The following is a 23330-nucleotide window of genomic DNA, read 5'->3' as shown; positions in this document are numbered from 1 at the left end:
TTTGAGACCACATACTACCTCCCTATACCTTGCACCCCCCCCCCAACTGCGAACAGACCCAATCTACCTCTGCAGGACTTTGAACATTGCGCACTGCACACTTTATTTACGTATATAACCTCGTTTCTTGGATTTTTGCACTAATAGTAATCTTAGCAACTTTAGTAATTTTTGTAACTTGCGACCTTGCGCTAATAGTAATTTTTGTAAATTTGTGATTTATGCTGTGTTTTCCTTGTGTTTTTCTTTCCTTATGTCCTTATAATTTATGTCATAGGCTGCTGAGAGGATTCACAGAGTTAGAATCTCATTGTACGGTGTAACGAATTGTTTACTGTACACATGACAATAAACTCTTGAATCTTTAATAATGGAAAATCCTATCTGCAAGTACTTGTGTAACGTATGCTGTTCTATACGATGGTATGTGAGAAATGGACTGTACTCGGCAATCACGTGTCTGCATCCAATTCTTTTTTGTTGAAGTATTGCACTTTTTCATTGTTCTCAGAGATGTACCTTGCTTTGGAGATAAACATCTGCTCAATGAATAAATGCAAATGTAAATGTATGCGTCTTTTGCATGTTTATATGTGCTTACTGCACAGTGGTTTAGTAAAAAATAAAATTTCTGCCTTAATTTAGTCTTTGTCAGTTTCCTTCTTGATTATGTTTATTATCTTATCATACTAATGTTTTCATTAGTATTTCTTGAGACTGTCTTTAAGTATCCGGAAGGTGTTTGTGGAAATATCTGGGCATGTCCAAAAAGTCCAGGAACACACCTTTTTTTCCACATTTTAAATAATGGGAAAGGACCTCCTGGTTAATAGACTCTTGACATTGACTAGAAGCTCTCAGTGTTTAACACCTTATCTTTTGAAAACAATATGGTAAATTACTATCTTCACCATTAATTAAAAATTATATTAAGAGAGTATCTCTAGTTTTCTGTAGAGCTGTAATTTTATTAAACCACCCCCTTGCCAGTCCCCTGGCAATAGTGAGGTAGCCTATTGGTGGTATTTTCACTGGTAAGGAAAAGTTTACCTTTTTAAAAATATCAGAAGAAGCTTCAAATGCTAAGTTTGATACTGAGGTTTTCCATTATGCAAAAAACTTTTCTCCCACCTCAATGTGTACAGAGCCACTTTAATTCTGACCTTTTCCTATGGACTCCAAAATCTCCCAATGCTAATTGTATTTTTACTGATCACCAACACTCATGAAAATCAAACACAAACTGTCATGATTGGTCAGAGTATAAGCTGACAGTGATTCCTGGAGGCACACATGTCATCTGAAAACACTTGTCCCATATGGAGTTGCAGGGAACCAGAGCCCAGCCTGGCAACACAGGGCATAAGGCTGGAGGGGTTGGGGACACACCCAGGACAGGACACCAGGCTGTCGCAAGGCACCCCAAGTTAGACTTGAACCCCAGACCCACCAGAGAGCAGGACCCAGGCCAACCCACTGCACTACCGTGCCTCCCTGATTCCTGGAGACTGTTGGCACAATTCACTAATAATTCAAACCTTCACCAGTGACTTTTTTTGCCTTATCAGTTCAACTGTGAAATGAAAGCTTTCCATTGTAATGCAGCACCATACAACACATTTGACTGTCCTCCCAGCATGTAGCCTTCATGTGAGACACAGTTCACTAATTTGAAGCTCATACATCATGTTCACACCTCATAAACACCAGCAGGCCGAGATGTTCAGTTGATCAATCACCACCCCATCACTGTGTTTCAACATTAGTTTCAACACTGAACTTGCAACTGCTGAGTGTGGTTTCTTTTTCTGTTGACTTCCTGTTGTGCATTTCAACTTTTGGAGCCGTTCACTAAACTTCAGGCTGAACCGTTGGCCAGACGCTCCTTGTTTTGTGGAAATGCCGGGCATCCTGATCCTTCTGTTTCTGATACATGGTGAGTGTGAAAACCCTTTTCAATTCATTCTCATTTAGATCTATAATATTGAAATAATTTCATTGGAGGCTTTTTTACAATCAGTTCTTAAAAACGTGTCCCTTTGCTTAGCATCATGCTAACCTCAGCAGCAATAAGGCAGCAATATTCAGACACCAGATAGCTTTATTTGTAGGATAAAAACTAATGCTTGGCCTTCCATCTCTGTCTAGAATGAGAATTTCATTTGTCAGAGTTAGTTAGAGATTAGTAAATGACAGAATATATTTCTGATCCACCGGAATACAAATAGGTAGCAACCCTACTGGTTTTTTAATCCTTTTAGCTTGAGAAACGACCCAGCCAAACGCACTGCAATACCGTACCCTCTCTATATATAATAGAGATTATATAATATATTATCAGTATAATAATACATTTAAAAATATTATGTATATCACAAATATGAAAGTATAATTATCCCTGTAATAACAAACATAATGACTCACACACTGTGAGTATCTCTGTCATTAACTGCTTGTCCAAGTCAGGATTACAGTGGTTTGACTGTTCTTGAATCACAGGATCCAAGATTCGGTAGGGTACACCCTGAACAGATCACCAATTTATTGCAGGGCCAAATAATAATAAAAATAACTAACACACACACACACACACACACACACACACACACACACACACACACGCTGACTGAACCCGCTTACCCGGCAACACAGGGCGCAAGGCTGGAGGGCGAGGGGACACACCCAAGACGAGACACAGATCTGTCACAGGGCACCCCAAGCGGGACTCAAACCCCAGACCCACCACAGAGCAGGCATAGGCCTGCTGTGCCACCACACCCCCATAGTAATAATAATAATAATAATAATAATAATAATAAAAATAAAATTTAGTTTTTGGTTTTGTGTATTTGAAACCTTTGCTGATGAAACAAAAGTCATTATTAGAAGCTGTTAAAACAAAATTGTGGGAAGGAAGTATCAGACCAAAGCCCTGTCTACACCCAGCCGTCAGTTATGCATGATGCATATAAACACTCTGATGCCCATACACTGACTGCTCTTTTTTCCAAAAAAAAACCCACCGTCATCCCTTCTCTTTGTACAATGGGGTCCCAACTTGGGGGGGATTTCAACAACTTTGCTCAACAATAAGTGTGAGCCCTCCAGTGAACAGTATATCAAGAATCTGCTCAAACACACAAGTCCACATTAAACCTTTATTCATTTAACTGATGCTCGGGGGTGCGGTGGGACAGCAGGATTGGCTGGGGCCTGCTCTGTGCTGGGTCTGGGGTTGAAGTCCTGCTTGGGGTGCCTTGGGGTGGACTGGTGTCCTGTCCGGGGTGTGTCCCCCTGCGCCTTGTGTTGCTGGGTTTGGCTCCTGCTCGGTACAAGCAGTTGTAGACATTGTGTGTGTGTGATTCTTTTATCCAAAGCAAACTACAATTATTTACCCATTTATGCAACTGGATAATCTTACTGGAGCAATTTAGGTTAAGTACCTTGCTCAAGGGTACTATGGATCGAGGTGGGAATCAAAGCTGTGACAATTGGGTCTAAAAACAGCAACTGTAACCACTACGCTACCAGCTCTCCCAAGTCTAATACTGCAAACTTTTGAATTTGGTTTTACTGAACCTCTGAGTTTTATGGTGTATTCACTAAATTCTGGGGAGTTTTGTTGTTTTGTAGTTTCAGATAGACTATTTTTAGTAATTTCTTATCTGGCTAGTTTCTTTCTGTGTGTCACTATTAGGAAAAACTGATCAATAAAAAGAATGAAAGTCCATCATGACCATCCCAGGTTTGGTCACTCCCTGGACCAGACTCACCCCTGTGTATCACAATTTTCTTTAGGTACATTTACATTTATTCACTTAGCAGATGCTTTCCTGCAAAGCAACTTAGAACAGATACTATTGTAGTGTTATCAGCCCACACACTCTATTCACCAAGGTGACCTACACTGCTAGATACACTATTTACAATGGGTCACTCATCCATACATCAGTGAAACACACTCTCACTGTGTCAGTCACACACTAGGGGGGGAACCTGAAGAGCATGTCTTTGGACTGTGAGAGGAAACCCACACAGACACGGGGAGAACATGCATACTCCCCACAGACTGAGCAGGGACCAAACCCACATTCTCTCACACCACCCAGGCACTGTGAGACACCAGCGTTACTCGCTGTGCCAGCGTGCCATCCATAGGTAGATTTATAGTTATAAATGTATCATGAAAGCTTGTAGGTTGCCAGGAATCCCAGTTGCCAACCCTAGAAAAATGCTCATAGCTGCCACTGGAGGACATTGTGTTCCTCACAGGGGAACAACATCTTCTGCTCTTTCCTTTGGAGCTGCTAGGTCTGGTAGATGGTCCTGCAGATCTCAAATCACTGTGTTTACTGAGTGCTCTTGTTATTTTGTGTTTCAGTGGAGGCTGATGACTGTCCCATGAAAATCGACCCCCCTGCAGTGGTGGTGAAATATGGAGACCCAATATCAGTGAACTGCACTGTGTTCACGGAGCACTTGGGGATGGGCTGGGTGGCTAAACAAAACCCTGTACCAAACCAGCAAGGTGTCCAGTTTCTCCTCTGGACTGTTGAAAATCTGACAGTGTGGGATATAAACCCTCAGTGCTTTGCAAATTTTGAGGGAGTTCCTCAGTGTTTGAAAAAAGTGTTAGTCACCGTGTACAGTAAGTGTGTTTTTTCTCTCTTTCTCTTTTCTGCTTTTCATCCTCCTGCAATTCCTGCATTTCTGACTTCTCATTGAGAAGGATAAGACTGAAGACCACAGTGAAAAATTTCCCAAACTCAAAAGCCTGTTTTTTTACCATAGGCCTAGGTGTCTGCCTTTCTGAAGTAACAGTTTCAACATGTATCGTGATTTACTCATGTATTATAAATCTGGTAAACAGTTATGTACCTGGGGGCTGCGGTGGCGCAGCCTGTTTGGCCGGGTCCTGCTTTCTGGTGGGTTTAGGGTTTGAATCCTGCTGGGTGTGTCCCTTCCCCCTCCAACCCTGCACCCTGTGTTGCTGGGTTAGGCTCCGGCTCACCACAACCCCACTTTGGACAAGCAGCTTCAACCAACGTGTGTGTGTGTGACCTATGTACCTTCTCCAGTGTATCGGTAAATACTGATTAAAGTGCTTCTCCTTTCCTCCACAGAGACTCCAGATAGTGTCTCCATCAGTTCTGAGAACCACACTAGCTCCTTAGTGGAGAGGAGACAACACAGGCTGGTGTGTGAGGTCCAAAATGTGGCTCCAATTCAGAACCTCATGGTGAAGTGGTACAAAGGCATTGAGGTAGTGAACATAACCTTGTATTCTGGAGAATCCAAGACACCTGTGAATGTTTCCTCCACCTTCCTGATCACCCCCAATAGAACAGATGATGGAACGCAGTACAAGTGTGTGGCAGAGCTTCACTTGGGGCCAGAAGGACGACAACCCCCTCCTGCAGTGGAGTCAGAGCCCTTCAGAGTCACTGTACACTGTGAGTGTTACTTATATTGTCACCTGTGAGTGTTGTAACATCAACTTCCTTTGTACCTCCACATTTAGTGTTTAAATTCCACCTGTCAACCCTCACAAGACTTCACACCAGTTTTTAATCCTGCTGTGTGTGACTACCAGAGAATGTGTGTGACATGACTGGTCTTTTCTCAGATGCACCCTCCCTCATCAGTTCCAGTTCAGAGGTCATGGAGGTCAGGAAAGGTGAAAAGGTGACATTAAACTGCACTGCTCAAGGAAACCCTCCACCTGTGTACTCCTGGAACACCTCACACCTTCAGAAGATGGACTGGAACAAGTCAGTGTTTACCTTCTCTTTCCTGGCACCAGCAACCTACACCTGCACTGCTGATAACTACCTGGGATTTGAGAGCAAGCACTTCACCATCCAGGAAAAACCAGGTAATTTCTGTCTTTGACCTTGTTCTGTCTTGTTAAAATTTCTAATTTTTCCTGGTTTTTGTTAAATTATCCAGCAGAGGGTGAATAAGTCTTAGTCAGCTTGCGATCAAAGGAGCGGCACTAAGATGGTTTGAATCCTACCTATCTAACAGATCCTATCAAGTGGTCTGGCAGAGCTCTCGTTCTTCTGCCTCTCTCAACCGGTGTTCCGTAGGGCTCGGTATTGGGTCCTCTTCCCTTCTCGATCTACACCTCCTCCCTCGGCCCGGTCATAGCCTCCCATGGATTCAATAACCACTGCTACACTGATGATACCCAACTCTTCCTCTCCTTTCCACCTGGAGTGTCAGACATTTCCGCACGCATTGCTGCCTGCCTGTCGGACATCTCTGCATAGACGTCTGATCACCACCTACAACTCAACCTGTCCAAAACAGAGATTCTTCACCTCCCATCTGGCCTGTCCTACTATCACAATCTATCGATCAAACTGGGCAACTCACTCATTTTGCCTACCGCCTCGGCTAAGAGTCTGGGAGTAACGATTGACTCAAATCTGTCTTTCTCTCGGTACATTGAAGTCACAACCTGGACCTGCAGATACATCCTGCATAATATCCGCAGGATCCGTCCTAACCTCACAACTAAATCTTTGCCCAACTATTTGTCCAGTCCATGGTGGCATCTCATCTGGACTACTGCAACTCTCTCATGTGGCCTTCCTGCTACTGCCATCAAGCTCTGCATCTGATACAGAATTCTGCTGCACAAGCAGTGTTTGACTTGCCAAAGCTTTCCTATGTATCTCCTCTACTCAGTTCTCTGCACTGGTTTCCTGTAGCTCTCTGGATCAAATTCAAGACCCTGGTTATTGCCTACAAATGCATCAATAGAACTGCTCCTAGCTATTTAAGACTTGATCAACCACTGCACCCCAACCAGACTCCTTCGCTCATCTACTTCTGCTCATTTGGTGGTCCCGCGCAAAAAAAGTAAAGCAGAGAGGTTCTCAGTTCTGGCTCCATTGTGGTGTAGCGACCCCCCCCCCCCCCCTCACTCAGAACTGCTGAAACTGTCTACATTCAAGAAGGGTCTGAAAACTCACCTTTCCCAGACTCACTTCGCCCATGATCTCTCAAGCTCATGTATGGTGTAAATGTTTGTGCACCGTAACTTTATGATCATCCCCAGATAACCCTTTACACAGCCGCTACTCCTGTGTTGTATGTAAATGTTTGTGTACCTTTTAAAAAAAAATTGTAGGAAGATAATCTGGATTCGTCTATCCTGTGTTTTATGCACCTAATCATGCGATGAACATCGGGGCATCAAGTGGAAAGAAACAAACTAGGTTTACTTAAGAATCATATGTCTGCAACTATGACTCTTTCTCCTAATGTAATGCACAAATTGTATTTTCGCTGAGATGTACGTCGCTTTGGAGAAAAGCGTCTGCTAAATGAATAAATGTAAATGTAAAATAACAGAGTATCAACATGTAAGCCATAGAATTTTGTCCATTAAATCACAAATCCCTTAACCTGGCAGCTGAAGGACAGCCCTAGACAGTCATAGAACAGCTCTGAACCCATATACCATTCCTCAAGCTTGACTGCGTAAAGTTCTGTATGAAAAGGATTATAACATTTCACTGTTTTGTTGTCTAAATGTATGTTAGAAACTTTACATTTTTGTCCACTAAGCACCAATGGTGCCAATAAGAAAATTTGCAGGGATACCTTTGGTTCTCACCTGAGCTGTGGGAAATGAGCTCATATAGAAAATAGACCCACTTGCTTGTTTTGATGCTATTGTGTATTTTGACACAGACAGCTCTATGAGAGATCTCCCACCACCATGTACACATGTGAATTAACCTTGTCCTTTTCCCACAGGTTCCCTAAATACGACCTGGATTGTTATCATTACAGTAGCAGTGTTTCTGGCCGTTGTGCTCATTGTCAGCTGTTGCATTTACAAATTTAAAGGCTGAAAGAATCACATGTCTCCATGAAGCACCACAAGGTGGGAGTTTTACGTATAACATTGTTGTGACACAAACTATTGTCTTTTTGCTTTGCCTTCTTTCCCAGAGAATGCACAAAGTGCTTGTCATTTCATCTATAATGGGGATGAGGGTTTATCGCCATTTCCCACAACTTGCTGGCGTGATGACATCTGGGCATTTCTAGTAGATACTGCTGTTTTTATTGTCTAACCCTGTGTATTGTTGGACCACTGCAAATGTGTCTCAGTTTATATGGAATCAAATACAAAGCCAGTTTATCACTGTCATTCATCACTCTTCAGTCACCATTGGATTGGACCTTCTGTTAAATTGTGAAACACTCCTTCTCCTGTTTGTTCTCCTTAGATGGTCAGACTGTTGCAGAACACGATGTACCGTCATTCTTCAGAGAGCTGAGACGGTATTTTGATTCATCGCCATTTTTGAAGTCATCAATCCCGATGCATACCTGCTTTGCCCACCCAAACAGCACTAACAATGGTGTCTCCAACTGCAGCCCACACTGGTTTCACATACTCAGATTCAGTCCTGCGTTGCACATCTGAAATCTCTGCGTTTGATGTGATTCACAGTCTAAGTTCTGAAGACCACATTGTAGCCACAACATATTTCTGTACAGAGGAAATAGACACAGCTAACAGTTTAAATGAGACAATTTTTTGTGCACCTAACATGCCCTGACCATCCTAAGTAACAATTATAATTGCTGTTGAAATTAATATCTTGCATTGTATTACATTGTATTAATTAAAATTATATATTGAATTTTTTCGAGTGGTGAAATCAGGTATAAAGTAATGCAATGAAAGACTTTCTTAGTTAACTGACCTGTTCTAATTCAAAAAGGTTCCCAAGTTGGTGGCTATATCAAGTTTTACAAAGCAAATGTTATGTGATAATTCCAGTCATATTACCGCATTATGATGATCTGTGTTTTTCTGTAATCTATTTGCCTGGTGGGGGTGTGGTGGCGCAGTGGGTTGGACCACAGTCCTGCTCTCTGGTGGGTCTGGGGTTCGAGTCTTGCTTGGGGTACCTTGCGGCGGACTGGTGTCCTGTCCTGGGTGTGTCCCCTTCCCCCTCTGGCCTTATGCCCTGTGTTACTGGGTAGGCTCCAGTTCCCTGAGACCCTGTATGGGACAAGTGGTTCTGAAAATGTGTGTATTTGCCTGGTACCAGTAACATTGCTATGTGTTGAACTTTGTATATTTGTACACTGGGGGCACAACAGTGCCACTGTTAGTACTGGTGCGGTACATCTCATGGGCTCTTGTTCAGATTTGGGACGAGATCCTAATCTATGGTGTTCTAATGAGTGTGTCAGAGTGTATCATGGTCTTCCCGTATTTGTGCATGTTTCTTCCAGGTGCCAAAGACATGCTTCAGGTTAATGTGAATTGTGTTTATTCTGTGTGTGTGTGTGTGTGTGTGTGTGTGTGTGTGTGTGTGTGTGTGAGAGAGAGAGAGTGAGATGGCTGGGTGACTGGTCCAGGATATAGTATGTCTTTTGCCCAACACTGGGGTTTCTTCGAACCACCATGACCCTGAATTTTCATAAGTAGTTTCTGGAGCTTCAGGGATGTTAATATTTTCCATGTTTAGTTATTATATTTTCTGATTAATTTGTAGTTTCCCTGTTTTTGCAGGTTTTGATGGTCATCCATCATCCTGATCATATATTTTCTCTGGATTTACCACTAGATATCACTGATAGAAGCCCCACTAAAAGACTTGTTTTGTTTTAAACTGCTCCTGGGTGGAGTTCTGTGATCAGTCTTTTCTGTTTGATTGTGAAACACTCCTCCTCCCTGTTAGTTTCCCTTAGACGGTCAGACTGTTGCAGAACATGGTGCACCGTCATTCTTCAGAGAGCTGAGACAGTATTTTCATCAGATTTTTCTGGAACCAGTGTGTGTGCAATCTGGCCATTATTGCAACCCCCTTGCATGTTTGATTTCTGTTTGAGGAAACTGTCTGACATCTGCCGCTGAGAACATAAACCTGAAATTGCAGAGAAAGAGTTGACACTGTAACACCTGACTGGGAATAAGAACAGCCATGATAGCCACATTCTTCTGGAACAGCAAGAAATCTGTCAAACTGAACCATGGTGTAAACAGGTAGGGTGATACACTCTGACATGCTCAGTCTGTATCAATTGTACAAAGTAGATGCAAAGAGGTACAGCGGGTTTGTGTGAGCGCGACATGGAAACACAATCTTTTTATTGCCTTTGGCATCCTCTGGTGCAGAAAACATGTATATAGCTGTACATCATGAAAACATTTCATGGTCACACCATCTCAGAAGTTGTAAAAATTTGCATCATGCTTCTATTATTAAGAATAATTTTTTTTTAAGTTAAAGGAAGTAAAGAACCCTGAATGGCATTAATTCGCTTACCAGTTCTACAGAGGGCACAGGCTTTATTTTCCAAAATGGATTATTGTCTTGCAACTAAAATTCAAAAGCTTCAGAAGATGGAAACGTCAGCAGAACCAGTTTACTCATTTCGTTATGTCATACGTCTTAAACCTACATGTTAAATATATTTTATTAGTTTTAATTTTAATTTAATTTTATTTTCCTAGTTTGGCTGAGGCTGTGATTCTTGTTGCCATCTAGGTTGTCATCTTTTCTTTCAATAAAGCTCCTAAACATTTCACTTCACTTGTTCAGACAGTAAGGATACTGGTGTTGGAGATATTTTGACTGATCAATTGGTGTGGCAGTGAATTGCTTTCACCAATGGATCAGTTCAGCTGTCATGGATGGAAGTTCAGATTTTGCAGTCTGAGGTCTATTTTGAGATTTTTTTGACATATGTCACATTTTGATTATGTTCTGTATGCTAGGTGCAGTTAAATAGTAATTAAGATAATAGTCTCTGTTGTGCTTCTACTAAAATAACTAAGTAAAAAGACAGCTTATTAATTCATGCCTTTCAGTCAAATGAAAATGTCTATTGCATTGATATTCATCTGTGCCGATATATAGCGGAGATGAATGAATATTCCAAGAAGTAAAACCTAGCACATCCTTTGCACATGAGAAAATAAACATCACTGCAGTGTGTGAATGCTGCACACTGTGTATTATTCTGTCAGCCATATAAAGGATCTCTTTTTAAATGTCTGCCTCTTTGTGTCTGTTTGTGGTCACTCTGGTGAAGAGGCTCATGGGAAACCGATTTACTTGGAATCACAGTGTATGCATCCAAGGCTGTGTTGTCACGGCAACCTGGCCCACATTTTCTGCAAGGGTATTTGGGACAGCCTATGAATATATAGTCACTGCGAATAAGCCACAAAAATTAAATTTTATTGCTTCAGAAAGTCTCAGTTTGAAACTCCTGAACCTTGACCTCTAACCTGGTTGTCAGAGCACCTTTTTTGTAGCACAGTCTTTGTAAACAGTCTGGAGAAAAAATTGCTCCACTTTGTGCAACAAGTCATATTGGTTTCTGGAGAATTTTTCAAATCCTACTACTGATGACAAGTAATCTAAACACTGTCAAGGGGCACAGGGACACTGTCATTCAGGTTGCAAATGACAAGCGTGACTGGACAGACTGCAGAATAAAATACAAAATCAACCTCTGTTTTTAAAGTAGGCTACATTGGTTTTGTGACACACGATACCATAATCCAGCTTTGTCAACATGACCCGAAGCAGGTCTTCATTTAATTAGAATATTACACAGAGTGATTAATTTGCTATGAGATACTGTAATGACCCACCTAGTTTCCAAAAAGCATAAATCAATATTTTTTCCCATCGATGTGTTTAAATGTCTTTTGGTGAAGGTGTATGCAATGCGCTGTATGACGTGACTTAATTTTAAATGAAAGCTTCTTTACCAAGTTGAATAAGTTAACTGAAAGTTTATTTAAATTGGTGAAGTCAGGGGGACCCAAGCATGGCCCCTGTGCTTGGCCCACGAGCGGCCCATGCAAGTTTCATTTTGTGTGCGGGAACTGGGACAGAATTGGGGGTGCTGCTTTTGTTCCTTGTCCGCATTTCAGTGTCAGGTTGCCTAGCGAGACCAAGTGGCAACTCCGCTCAGCTTTGAACTCACACTCAGTGCGGGCTTTGGTGAGGCTCCGTTCAACTGCAAATGGAGTTTATGAAATTAATTCTTGTTCTCAGCATGCTTTGCCTGGGTAAGATCATGGTTATTTTACACGTTTCACATTTACCAAACTTCAGTTAGTGTTTTCTTAGTCTATCGATCAGCTGTTTGGAAACTTTTCTGTTTGGTGGTTTTCACTTCTATAATTGTTTTGTAAATTTTTCATTTTGCTGTATAAATAAAATCTGTGAGTTTATTATATCCTCATCATGACTAATACAAAACAGGCACAGTGTGTGGCTAAAATAATTTCAGCAATTATATGGAAACAGCAACTCAGCTCTTGTGCAATTAGGACAGGAAGAAACTATGACTGCAAATACATTAATTAATTCATGTTTGTATTATAAACCTAATTATGTGAAATTCTGACTACAGCACAGTTTTGTTTTCCATTTTAATAACACCTATTTAAAATCTATTGTAAAATATTAAAATCTTGTTTTTACCTTTTTCTTTCTTTAAATGTTGTAGCAAACATTTATTCATTTAGTTGACACTTTTCTCAAAAGTGACTTACAATGTTTAAGCATTTACAATTATTTACCCTTTCATACAGCTGGGTAATTTTACTGGAGCAGTTTTTTAGCATCTGTGCAATGCTCAAGATTACTGCAGCCAAAGATGAGATTCAAACCCCCAATCTTTGCATCCAAAGGTAGCAGTTTGAACCACTACACTACCAGCTGACCTTTGTAAAATGTGGGTTATGAGAGCATTATGATTTTGCAATACTTTACGTGGGGTATCTAATGCCAGGAAACTTTTTGAACTGATCTAAATGTAAGTTAAGTTTGAGCTTTGAATATGCCACACTTTTTCAGTTCCCAGCAAACTGCACCACTGCCAGTGGACCAAATCTTCATGGTACAATTGCTAGCGTTGTTGTGATGCTGTCACAGTTTTCAGCAAGTGTTATCCCAATGCTGTCACAACTGTTGATCTTTCCTGTTGTCCTGGTGATGGGAGTGATACTGTTACCATGGCAACCCATTGCTGTTTCAGCGGATGGGTACAGCTGCTCTCTTGAGCTGCGGCCCGCACGTGCGGTGGTGGCGTTCGGTGACCCCATTTCTGTCAGCTGCGTGGCTTCACGCCCAGTACGCGTGTTAGGCTGGGAGGCAGCTGTTGGTGCAGCCAACACACAGCGTGATCTCACGGTCCAGTGGGGAGTTGACAGCCTTACCGACTGGATCGAAGAGCCTATATGCTACGGGGTTTTCTTCACTGCTCCCAGACAATGTGAGGAGAAACTCCACCTTGTTCTCTACAGTAAGTGAAGGCAGTAGAAGAAGCACTTGTTTCATCTGAATTTGGTCTGTAACCATGGATGGTGTAGAGCAATGGCATACAATTTACCCTTTCTTGCCAAAGTATACGATACTATTGTATTTGGGCTGATAAAATGGGGGCTTGATCTTTTTATCTACAGAGACTCCTGACAGCGTATCAATCAGCTCTCTGAACCAAACGGGCCCAATGCAGGAGGGGAGACAGTACCAGCTCCAGTGCGAGGTCCACAACATTGCTCCTGTCCAGTACCTCAACCTCAGGTGGTTTAGAGAGCAGACAGAAGTCTACAATCACACATTCTCTGACCTCACACCAGCCTCACCTGTCCAAGTGTCCTCCACCCTCCTGATTACCCCCCGTAGAGCAGATGATGGAGCTCAGTACAGGTGTGTGGCAGAGCTGGACCTGGGACCAGAAGGACCACAACCCCCTCTTAATATGACATCAGAGCCTCTCAGTATTACTGTGCAGTGTGAGTCAATCAGTACTATTTATTTCCAGTAGCAGTATCACTGTACATGTCAGTACTGTCTGTCTGTGCCACCAACATTGCTATGCGTGTACCATCAAGCAAAGTTTATAAATGGGAATCTGAAATTCTGTCACTAAATTAATACTGCGCCATCTGTGTAACCATGAATGTTCGTATACATGTCTAAACAAAATGAAATGCAGTTTTGTTCTTTAATTTTACATATCCACCACATATAACTTTCAACTGTTAAGCAGTAACAAATCATATACTGTCTCGTTTTTGTCACAATTGAGCGCCATTTTGGCAACGTTTCCATAGTATTTGTTAGCCACAAAACGTACCTCATTCTGCCACCTGCTGGCCGATCACGCACTGTGTTGTAACCAGTCGTGGAAGTTGTCGCTTTGTGTTGCCTATAAATATAGGCAGGAACCATGACAGGAAAGTGACAGCCAGAAGCATGCTCTTGATAAGCCATCAGAGGAGCAGCAGGACATCTGTGCTTCTTGTTTGGAAAACACAGCATTGCTCATGAAATGAATTAAAGAGATACCCTCACAAAGTACACATTTTGTTTATTCCACACCAAATGCCATTAACCCTCAGTGTTTAGATGTGTGAGCTCTCAGCCTTAGAAAGCACCATAACGGAACTGTGCAATGATACACTCAATGTACATACATCATAGTAGCTTTAAAAAAAACACACACACACAAATGCATGTGTTAAGTAACTGGGTTTCTTCTCCTAGATGCCCCCTACTTCCTCAGTCCCAATGCAGAGATCATAGAGGTGAATAAGGGTGATGAGGTGACATTGAACTGCACAGCTCAGGGAAACCCTCCTCCTGTGTACTCCTGGAACATCTCACACTCTCGGGAGAAGGAATCAGATGACCAGGCAGTGTTTATTTCCTCCTCCTTGTCACCTGGGATCTACACTTGCACCTCCACCAACCGGCTGGGAATGAAGAACAAGCAGTTCACCATCAAGCACAAGTCCAGAGGCATGACCTTTGCTGCGCAAATGCTGTAGATCTACTTCATGCAAGAGCACTTTTTTGTGTTGGCTGGTTTTGCACATCTCTTGTGTTCATACACGTTTAAATGCATCTCTGTGTTTTCTGCTTTTCTAGGAGCGTAGTGTTACGTGTAGCAAAGAGCAGAGAATTTTAAAGAAATCCTTTCCTGGTAAGTTTATCTCTGTATGATGCATATATCTTGGTTTACACACGTCTTAAACTGCTTTTTCCTGCTATTTTTTTTCAGGTGTGAAACTTAAACACGTACCAGATGTCCCTTGAAAGAAAAGTCCTATCACACCAGCCTCACTGTGCCTTTATGTCTGGGAATTACATTGGATTGGTGTTCTTGCATTTGAAGTTCTGTGCTAAGAAACTGTACCTGGAGGATTGTTACTGTTGTAGCTGTACACAATCTCTTTTTAAAATATATATATATTACATGACATAATACTTACTAATAAAGTCTATGTTTTCTCTATTGTGTTGGAAATGCAACGTTTCTAGTTTTCTCAGAACACAAAAAATGAAAGGAAAATCTTTCGATAATTAGTCAACATGTATTTTTTTTTTAACACAACGTCGTAACCGCTAGAGCAACTTCACTTATAACATGAAATCACATTGCTAAATTTGATAAAAAAGATGACCCATTGTGTCGACTTCGGTAACAGTAATACAGTCAACGGTCTGTCGCTTTAAGATGACGTGTAGGACCAGAAAAAGGTCGAGATTTCTAGAAAGCGCGGGTCCGCTGTGACTCAGCTCGCCAAATCTGCAACACTAACAAATTTGAGAACTTCTGTGCTCAGTTTACTTAAAGAACCATATTTATAGTTATAATCATTATTGTAGGTAGGAGAATATTGCATGTATGACGGACGGCCTGTGGTGCATACGTCTACAGCGTATGTCATGCAACCCCGGACCGACGCAGCGCCTTACGTCGGTCACGTGATGCTGGGCAGCCTTACGTCCCTGCAAACGCTAGTTCTGGATGGTTCTTTCCTCTGTTGAAAGCGCGTTTCCCGGCTAAGGCAGTTAAACTGTCACAGCTGCGCATTAATAAAACAGATAACTCTCCCCGTTTTTTTATTTTAAAGTTTAATGCTTCTGGACAGCTGAATTCCTTTCTTAAAAAAGCTTTCAACGAGCAAAGGGGAACAGGGAGATGACGACGATAGACTACAGCGTGTGGGACCACATCGAAGTTTCGGACGACGAGGATGATACACACCCGAACATCGACACTCCGAGCCTGTTCAGATGGAGACATCAGGTACCGCATACACCAAAATATACGTTGATTGAACACACGCGGCATACATCAGACCACAGCACAACTCGCGGTATGTTTACACACCACGAACATAGACAATCCAACCTGTCATGGAGACATGATGATCGGGTACTACACCCACCAAAATGCAGCAGACACAGTGACCAGAATACATCACACACACCCGATCCTCGATACCACGAGTTTATTTATGAAGGCTTAGTGCAGAAACACACAACAGACCAGGTACAGCTAATACACACCCAGAACAGGCCAGGCATATACTAACAACAAACAATGCTGAGAGGTGCGTGTGTTCGAACAGCCCTCCCCAGGTTTTAATTATTAGTATTTGGCTAGTAGTTGTCAGCACATCTTAAGTATGTGCTTGGTGGTATTTTCCACAACCACGTTGCTGTTGTTTCTAGGGGTTTGTGACAGTGCGTGAGAAGCAGGTAAACAAGTCATTCAGTTGATCTGGAAGCATCCAGTTCCTGCTCTAGTCTCTTGTCACCTTCTTGTTGCTGTCTTTAACAGTTATTGTTTTCTATCTGGAATACAACATCCTGTAGGTTGAAATTAGAGATTACATGATGAGAAATAATACTGCAAACCTTTGTGGTGTGTTTGGCCATGTAAAGCTTCTCTGTAATTTAGTATTTTTCCAGAGAACTGCGAACAGCAGGCTGAAAAGCCTTGAATAGCTTTTGTTTTAATCAGGCTTTATTAAAAGATTGAGCAGAGGTGTGATGTGCTTACATTCGCATCCTAGGCGACACATCATGACCCCATTAACATTAGTGTGGCCATATGTCCTTTGCAAATGCTGTAATAAACTTATTGCACTCTTTTTTTTTTTTTTTTTTTTTGCCTTGTTACTGAAAACTTCAAAGAACCTCACATTGAAAAAGATTCCATCACAGTCAAAGGACCGAGGTGTGAATCCTACCTTATGTAGTTCACTTGGACAAGGTGCTTAGAATAAATTCCTCCAGTAAACATTACCCAGCAGTATAAATGAGTCATTGTAAGTAGCTTAAGACTGTAAGTCACTTTGGAGAGAAGTGCCAGTGAAGTGAATAAATGCAGTAATACCTCGCCCTACGTCGTTTCGTGTTGCGTCGATTTTGACTTTACGTCGGTCTTTTGTTAAATATATATGGGGAAATACAATTCGTCTTCAGTCGGCTGATGTGACTTTACATTGGTCAGCCGAAAATATTAAAAATTAACTTAAAAATCACTTAAAAACAAAGTGTAAAATCAAATAAAAAATGAATGTTAAAATAATATATTGTAATCTATAAAATCAATTAAAAGCTTAAAAAGAAATATTGTCTTATTTACCTGCCGTTCGGCGCGTCATTGTTTGCCGCCAGTTGATTCAAACTCGTGTTTGTGCAGTTCAGTGTCTCGTTTGTGTTGCATTTGTGACTTTAATATTTGCCCCCATGGCTATGAAGAAAGTTCCTAGTGGTAGTGGTAAGTGTCATGCTATATCATTGGAAGATAAAGTGGCTATGATAAAACGTCATGAAATTTCTTTACTTTAGCATTAATTGAAGTGTATACACTTAAGGGGAATGCTTATTAGGGGTTTATAGGGGGTTTAAATGGGTTTTTTAGGGGTTGTTTCATTTTCCGTCGTTTTTCAACTTAAGTCGCACCCTTTGGAACCAAATAACAACGTAAGGTGAGGTATTACTGTAGTAAATTAAGTGAGAGGCCTTACAGAGCATTGGCGATGGAAGTGTATTGTCCTTTTTGTCAACAAACCTAACAAGTCCTGTAGTTAGATTTACAGTCATGCTTCTCATATTCCATAAATGGAATGGCATAGTTTTTAGCTATACATTGTTGAAGAGTGGTAAGTTTCTGCATGTGATTCTGAAAAAGATTGTTCTTATACACAAAATAAGGATATAGGCTCAGGCCATTTTATCTTATGGGGTTGGCATATTTGAAAGATGCTGTCATTGATTTTCCATTGTCATCCTTTCTAGGCTCGCGTGGAGCGGATGGAGCAGTTCCAAAAGAAAGGCGAAGAGCTGGAAAAGGGGCTGGCAGAGTGCCGGCGCAAGCTGGCTGAGGTGCAGAAGAAGATTCGCGAGCTGGAGTGCTCTTCAGCACCCAAGGAGGAGGTGAGCCTGGCCCAGGTGGAGGAAAAGCAACTGAAGAAGGAGGAGAAGGACTGGGAGAAGAAAATTGAGGCGCATCGGCGTGAGGAGAAAAAGATGCCTTGGAATGTGGACACACTTAGCAAGGATGGCTTCAGCAAGGTGGGGCATTTGATGGCTTGTTGTTCTCGAGTTCCAGTATGTGGAGGTGATACCAAATGCATGTGACCTCGTTGAAGCATCAACCTTTCCATGTTCCACCAGAGCATCATGAACATCAAACCTGAACCAAAAGAAGAGACAGAGGAAGAGAAAGAGCAGAAGCACAAGACCTTTGTGGAGAAGTATGAGAAGGAAATCAAGCATTTTGGTGAGTGCTTCATGCTGTCTTCTCCTAAGCCAATATGTCAATGCTAACACAACAGGGACCCATAACTGGGGACTTTGGTTTTCAGGGATGCTGCGACGGTGGGATGACAGTCAGAAGTACCTGTCGGACCATCCCTCTTTGGTGTGTGAGGAAACGGCCAACTATCTGGTCATCATGTGCATCGATCTGGAAGTGGGAGAGGTGAGAGATAACCTCTGACTTTTTCCTAGTTTAAGTGTTTTAATGAATGAGGGACAGATCCCAAACCACCTCTTTTTGTCCATACAGAAACATGCCCTGATGGAGCAGGTTGCCCACCAGACCATTGTCATGCAGTTCATCCTAGAGCTGGCCAAGAGCCTGAAAGTGGACCCTCGTGGATGCTTCCGCCAGTTCTTTGCGAAGATCAAGGTTTGTCTGGGCAGTGTGTTGTATCAAAATATTACTTATGCTACTTAAGTGCATACTCACTGAATCCAGTAAAAAGAAGTTAAAGCTGAGCCACTAATAATAGCTAAGTGTAATCCTTGTTACGTGTTCTCATTTTAAAGAATTTAAGTTGGTAAAGTAACTTCACATGTACAACTAAAAATGTTAAGGTACTTACAATTATTTACTGATTTATACAGTTGGGTAATTTTACTGGAGCAATTTAGGGTAGGTAGCTTGCTCAGGGGTTCTACAGCTAAAGGTGGGAATCAAACCTGTGACTTTTGGGTCTAAAGGCAGTATCTATAACCACTACGCTACCTGTTGTCCTGTGTGTATGACCTTGCAATCAAATTGTTGGGCTCACCGCAATGTGTTTCTTTATCAGATGGCAGACCAGCAGTACCAGGATGCTTTCAATGATGAGCTGGAGGCATTTAAGGAGCGTGTGCGTGGGCGGGCCAAGATCCGCATTGAGAAAGCCATGAAGGAGTATGAGGAGGAAGAGAGACAGAAGCGCTTGGGGCCAGGGGGATTGGACCCTGTGGAGGTGTATGAATTGCTGCCTGAGGTACCTACTGCATTGTGTGCATGTGTACATATGTTCACTCTGGCTCCATGAAGGCTCATGGATCAATGTTTTTTTTTTTTTTTTTGGGGTTTAGTGTAATAAATCTGCCAAATTACTGTCATTGTCCTATACCAAGGAAAACAGAATGGACAACTTGTGTACTATCATGATGACATTAATAATGTAAGCACAGGAATTTTTATTTGTTGTAGGCTTTTTGAGCCACCACACATTTAAGGAAAAGTGTAGGCAGATCTCTAATGGTTGTGTACACGATCATAGTAATCAGCTGAGTTGAAGCTGCATCTGAAATTAAAACAAAGTGTGAGATTCTTTAAGTGCCTGAATTTGCCATAGCAATATATGTTTACATTTATTTATTTAGCAGACACTTTTCTTAAAAGTGACTTCCAATGGATACTATATATATATATATATATATATATATATATATATAATTAGCCAACACCTTATTCACCAAGGTGACTTGCACTACTTACAATGAGTCACTCATCCATACATCAGTGCCAGTGGAACAAACGCTCTGTGTCACTCACACACTATGGGGGAACCTGAACAGCATGTCTTTGGACTGTGGGAGGAAACCGGACCACCCGGAGGAAACCCATGCAGGCATGGGGAGAATATGCAAACTTGATACAGGCTGAGTGGGAATTGAACCCAGGTTCTCTCACACCACCCAGGTACTGTGAGGCAGCAGCGCTTCTTGCTGTGCCACTACATATGTTGACGTATTTCATAGGAAATGTTAAAGACAGACTGGTTATCTGCTAAATGCTGTGGAATTAAAAAAAAAAAAAACTTTAGCAGCCAACTGGGTGAAATACTTTATTGGTTTAGCCAGTGTCTATACAAACTATTGCCAGCAATATGAAATGCTTTGAGTGCTTTGGGGCAATCTCCAAACATAGATATATCTAACAAAAAGACTGTATAACTACTGCATGCTTCAAGTTTGTTCACTAGTCAAATTTAGGACAGAACAGTCCAATAAGTTAGAAAAGTAAAACAAAACTTGAGCATGGTTTGCTACTAACTGAGATGGTCATAAATTTCTTGCATTTTACATTATGGAGACACAAGTACTAAGGTTTGCTAAGCGCTTTTCAACATCCCAATCCAATATGAGACAAGGAATTGGATCTACTGCATCTTGGCACTAAATTCAGTAACGATAAAGAGGCCAGAGGAGCAGCTAAACAAATGCACACTTCATCACTTAGGAAGTTTCTACTACTGATATTGCTGCTACTTGTTCACAGGAGATGAAGAAGTGTTTTGATGAGAAGAATGTTCAGATGTTGCAGGATGTCATCAGTAAGATGGACCCTACGGTAGGTAACAGGCTCTTCCTATCCCGCTCTTCCAGTGAAAGGTGTATTATATTTACATTTATTCATTTAGCTGATGCTTTTCTCCAAAGCGACTTGCAATGTTAAGCTATTTACAATTATTTACCCATTTATACAGCCGAGTAATTTTACTGGAGCAGTTTAGGCTAAGCACCTTACTTGTACTAATGGGTACTAAAGCCAGAGGTGAGACTCGATACTTTGGGTCCAAAGACCCACCAGCTCCAACCACTATCTAAGAGGAAATTAGTATTATTAGTACAGCATGGAGGGGAAAATTATTACTGTTGCACTTCCGGTAGCTAAGAAGTACTGGAGCGTTCAGTTATCAAGATTGGCAAATCTGGTTTGTGTAAAGGGTTACAAAAAGCTACCATTGTGTGTTCCAACAGGAGGCCAAGGCCCACATGCAGAGGTGCATTGATTCAGGGCTTTGGGTCCCCAACGCACGGACAGAAGAAGGTGGTGAAAAGGACACTGAAACGGAGTATGAGGAGCTCCCAAAAGAACCTGAGAAAAAAGACTAATTCTCACATGACTGAGCTTTGCTTTGAATACAGTCGCTGTTGCTGTTATGGGTATTATATACATATATTTTTCATAGTCTTTTAAAGTTGTTTCCCTTAGTAAACTTAGGTTACTTTGCACTCTTTCTTTAAAATACTTTTTCCCCCCTTGTCCTGCTGGGTGTGTAGCTTCATGCCTCAGTATCAGTAGACATCCCAGTGGTGTCTGTTTCATTGACCCTGTTTGTGTTCATACCTTGAAAATGTCTTTGGAACACTGCTGAAGGGGGTGGGAAGAAGAGAAAAGTTAAATGAAAGAATAAGCACTATTTATAAGCTGTAGTGCAGCACTCAATTAGGTGGAGAAAATGTGCTCATTATTGTGCAGTAATTACTTGCCCAGTACATTTTTTTGGGTCTGTCTTGTCAATTGAATAGTTGGGGTAAATTCCCAGCTCTAATAATGTTGAGACTTTTCTTGTAATGCATCATCTCCCTACTTGACATGGAGAAAGGCTCCTGGGAGTTCCAGTTGACAGAAGGATGAACTGGTTTGAGTCTCACCATCCCAAGCATGCCAGCAAGCCGGTTAATGATCAGCCTGTGGCAAAGCATTGGCTTCACACTCTCACCTTTTTGGAGGCAAATGCTGCAGACATCTTCCCAGGAATATTTGGAGGTCCCTAATGCTTAAGCAGGATATACCTAACATGTCCTAGTAGATTAACATGACTACTCTAAGGAGTAGGATTCTGTCTGATGAAGCCATACTCACCAGGTGAAAATATCTTCATGACAACACCAGAAAGGGTTAATTACTTTTTTGGAAAGTGAATCACAAATATTTGCAAATTTTCTTTACATTTTTATTTAAGTTGCCTGGCACGTGCAAAATTGTTAATCGGTTGAATTTCAGCTCTGGGGAAAGGAAGGTCAATGTCTGCCAATAAAAGATTGAGTGGAATTGTTGATCTGGAGCTTTTATCAACTCTCTTCTCAGTAGGATGGGGGGGTGTCTACTTTTAGTTGGTGCTTTGAAGCGACTACATTATAAGGTACAATATCAATTTATATAACTTGCTAGGTCCTACTGGAGCCATTTAGAGTAAGTACAAGCAGTACCCAAGGTACGAACGTCTGACCTGCGTACAACCCATACTTACAAACCACAACCTTACTGACCAGAAGTTGAGGGGTTTTTTTGTGTGTCACCCTTAGGTAACAATCAAATGAAAACTTCATAATTAAGCCCATTAAAAATTAGTGTATATACAATGGTTCGTAATAACAAACGAGCGCTACTTTGCAAAGCGCACCAAAACATTGCAGCCTACAGCGGTTTGTCAGCTCATGGGTGGGGTGTGTGAGCCTGAGGTAGGACAGACTTCCTTCTTTTCCCATTAAGTGTCTTGTGTGTTAATGTATTTGGCTTAAATTTTTTTGTTTTTACCCTCCTAACCATGGCACCAAAGCGTAAATGTGATCCAAGTGATGGTGATGCATCCAGGAAAAAGGAAATGATCACAATTGAAACTAAAGAGTAAATAAAGCTAAAGGTGAAACATCACCAAACAAAGGAAATGTGAATATTAAAGTTTCTATAATTTTTTTGTACATGCACACTTTCTTTCTCTCTGAGAGAGCACTCGGCTAGAAAAGACACTTCTTCCCAGTTGCAGAATCTCACTCGAGACAACCCTCCTCTGCGTTCTCAAACCTACTTCGCTCTGTTCTTCCAAGTCCTGTCTCGCATCGTTCCCCAGTCCCGTTCCACATCTTTAACAACCACCCGCCTTGTCCCTCAACCGCAATTTTGGATCCTCGTCTCTGTTCAGTTTGCCGATCGACCGACCATTCACC

At 41.6% G+C, this 23330-nt stretch overlaps 3 protein-coding genes across 3 annotated transcripts; all 3 read left to right on the top strand.

Annotated features, from left to right (window-relative positions):
* The first annotated feature begins 1841 nt into the window (after nucleotides 1-1841).
* On the top strand, nucleotides 1842-8872 carry LOC108935831 (intercellular adhesion molecule 1-like). Its single transcript, XM_029254291.1, has 6 exons — nucleotides 1842-1936; nucleotides 4382-4648; nucleotides 5124-5453; nucleotides 5627-5875; nucleotides 7771-7900; nucleotides 8250-8872. Exons 1-5 carry the CDS (start codon nucleotides 1900-1902, stop codon nucleotides 7866-7868), a joined length of 981 nt encoding a protein of 326 aa, XP_029110124.1. The 5' UTR covers nucleotides 1842-1899; the 3' UTR covers nucleotides 7869-7900; nucleotides 8250-8872.
* A 3068-nt stretch (nucleotides 8873-11940) lies between these two features.
* On the top strand, nucleotides 11941-15232 carry LOC108935830 (intercellular adhesion molecule 5-like). The gene is made up of 6 exons (XM_018754724.1): nucleotides 11941-12067; nucleotides 13042-13308; nucleotides 13469-13801; nucleotides 14556-14810; nucleotides 14940-14994; nucleotides 15073-15232. Exons 1-5 carry the CDS (start codon nucleotides 12022-12024, stop codon nucleotides 14945-14947), a joined length of 909 nt encoding a protein of 302 aa, XP_018610240.1. The 5' UTR covers nucleotides 11941-12021; the 3' UTR covers nucleotides 14948-14994; nucleotides 15073-15232.
* A 526-nt stretch (nucleotides 15233-15758) lies between these two features.
* Nucleotides 15759-22439, top strand: cdc37 (cell division cycle 37 homolog (S. cerevisiae)). Its single transcript, XM_018754522.1, has 8 exons — nucleotides 15759-16104; nucleotides 18108-18383; nucleotides 18486-18591; nucleotides 18677-18792; nucleotides 18880-19002; nucleotides 19409-19591; nucleotides 20875-20946; nucleotides 21357-22439. Exons 1-8 carry the CDS (start codon nucleotides 15997-15999, stop codon nucleotides 21489-21491), a joined length of 1119 nt encoding a protein of 372 aa, XP_018610038.1. The 5' UTR covers nucleotides 15759-15996; the 3' UTR covers nucleotides 21492-22439.
* The last annotated feature ends 891 nt before the right edge of the window (nucleotides 22440-23330 follow it).

The sequence above is a fragment of the Scleropages formosus genome, chromosome 8 (assembly GCF_900964775.1).
Source record: "Scleropages formosus chromosome 8, fSclFor1.1, whole genome shotgun sequence".
NCBI lineage: Eukaryota > Metazoa > Chordata > Actinopteri > Osteoglossiformes > Osteoglossidae > Scleropages > Scleropages formosus.
This window is presented reverse-complemented; position numbering and strand designations above follow the sequence as displayed.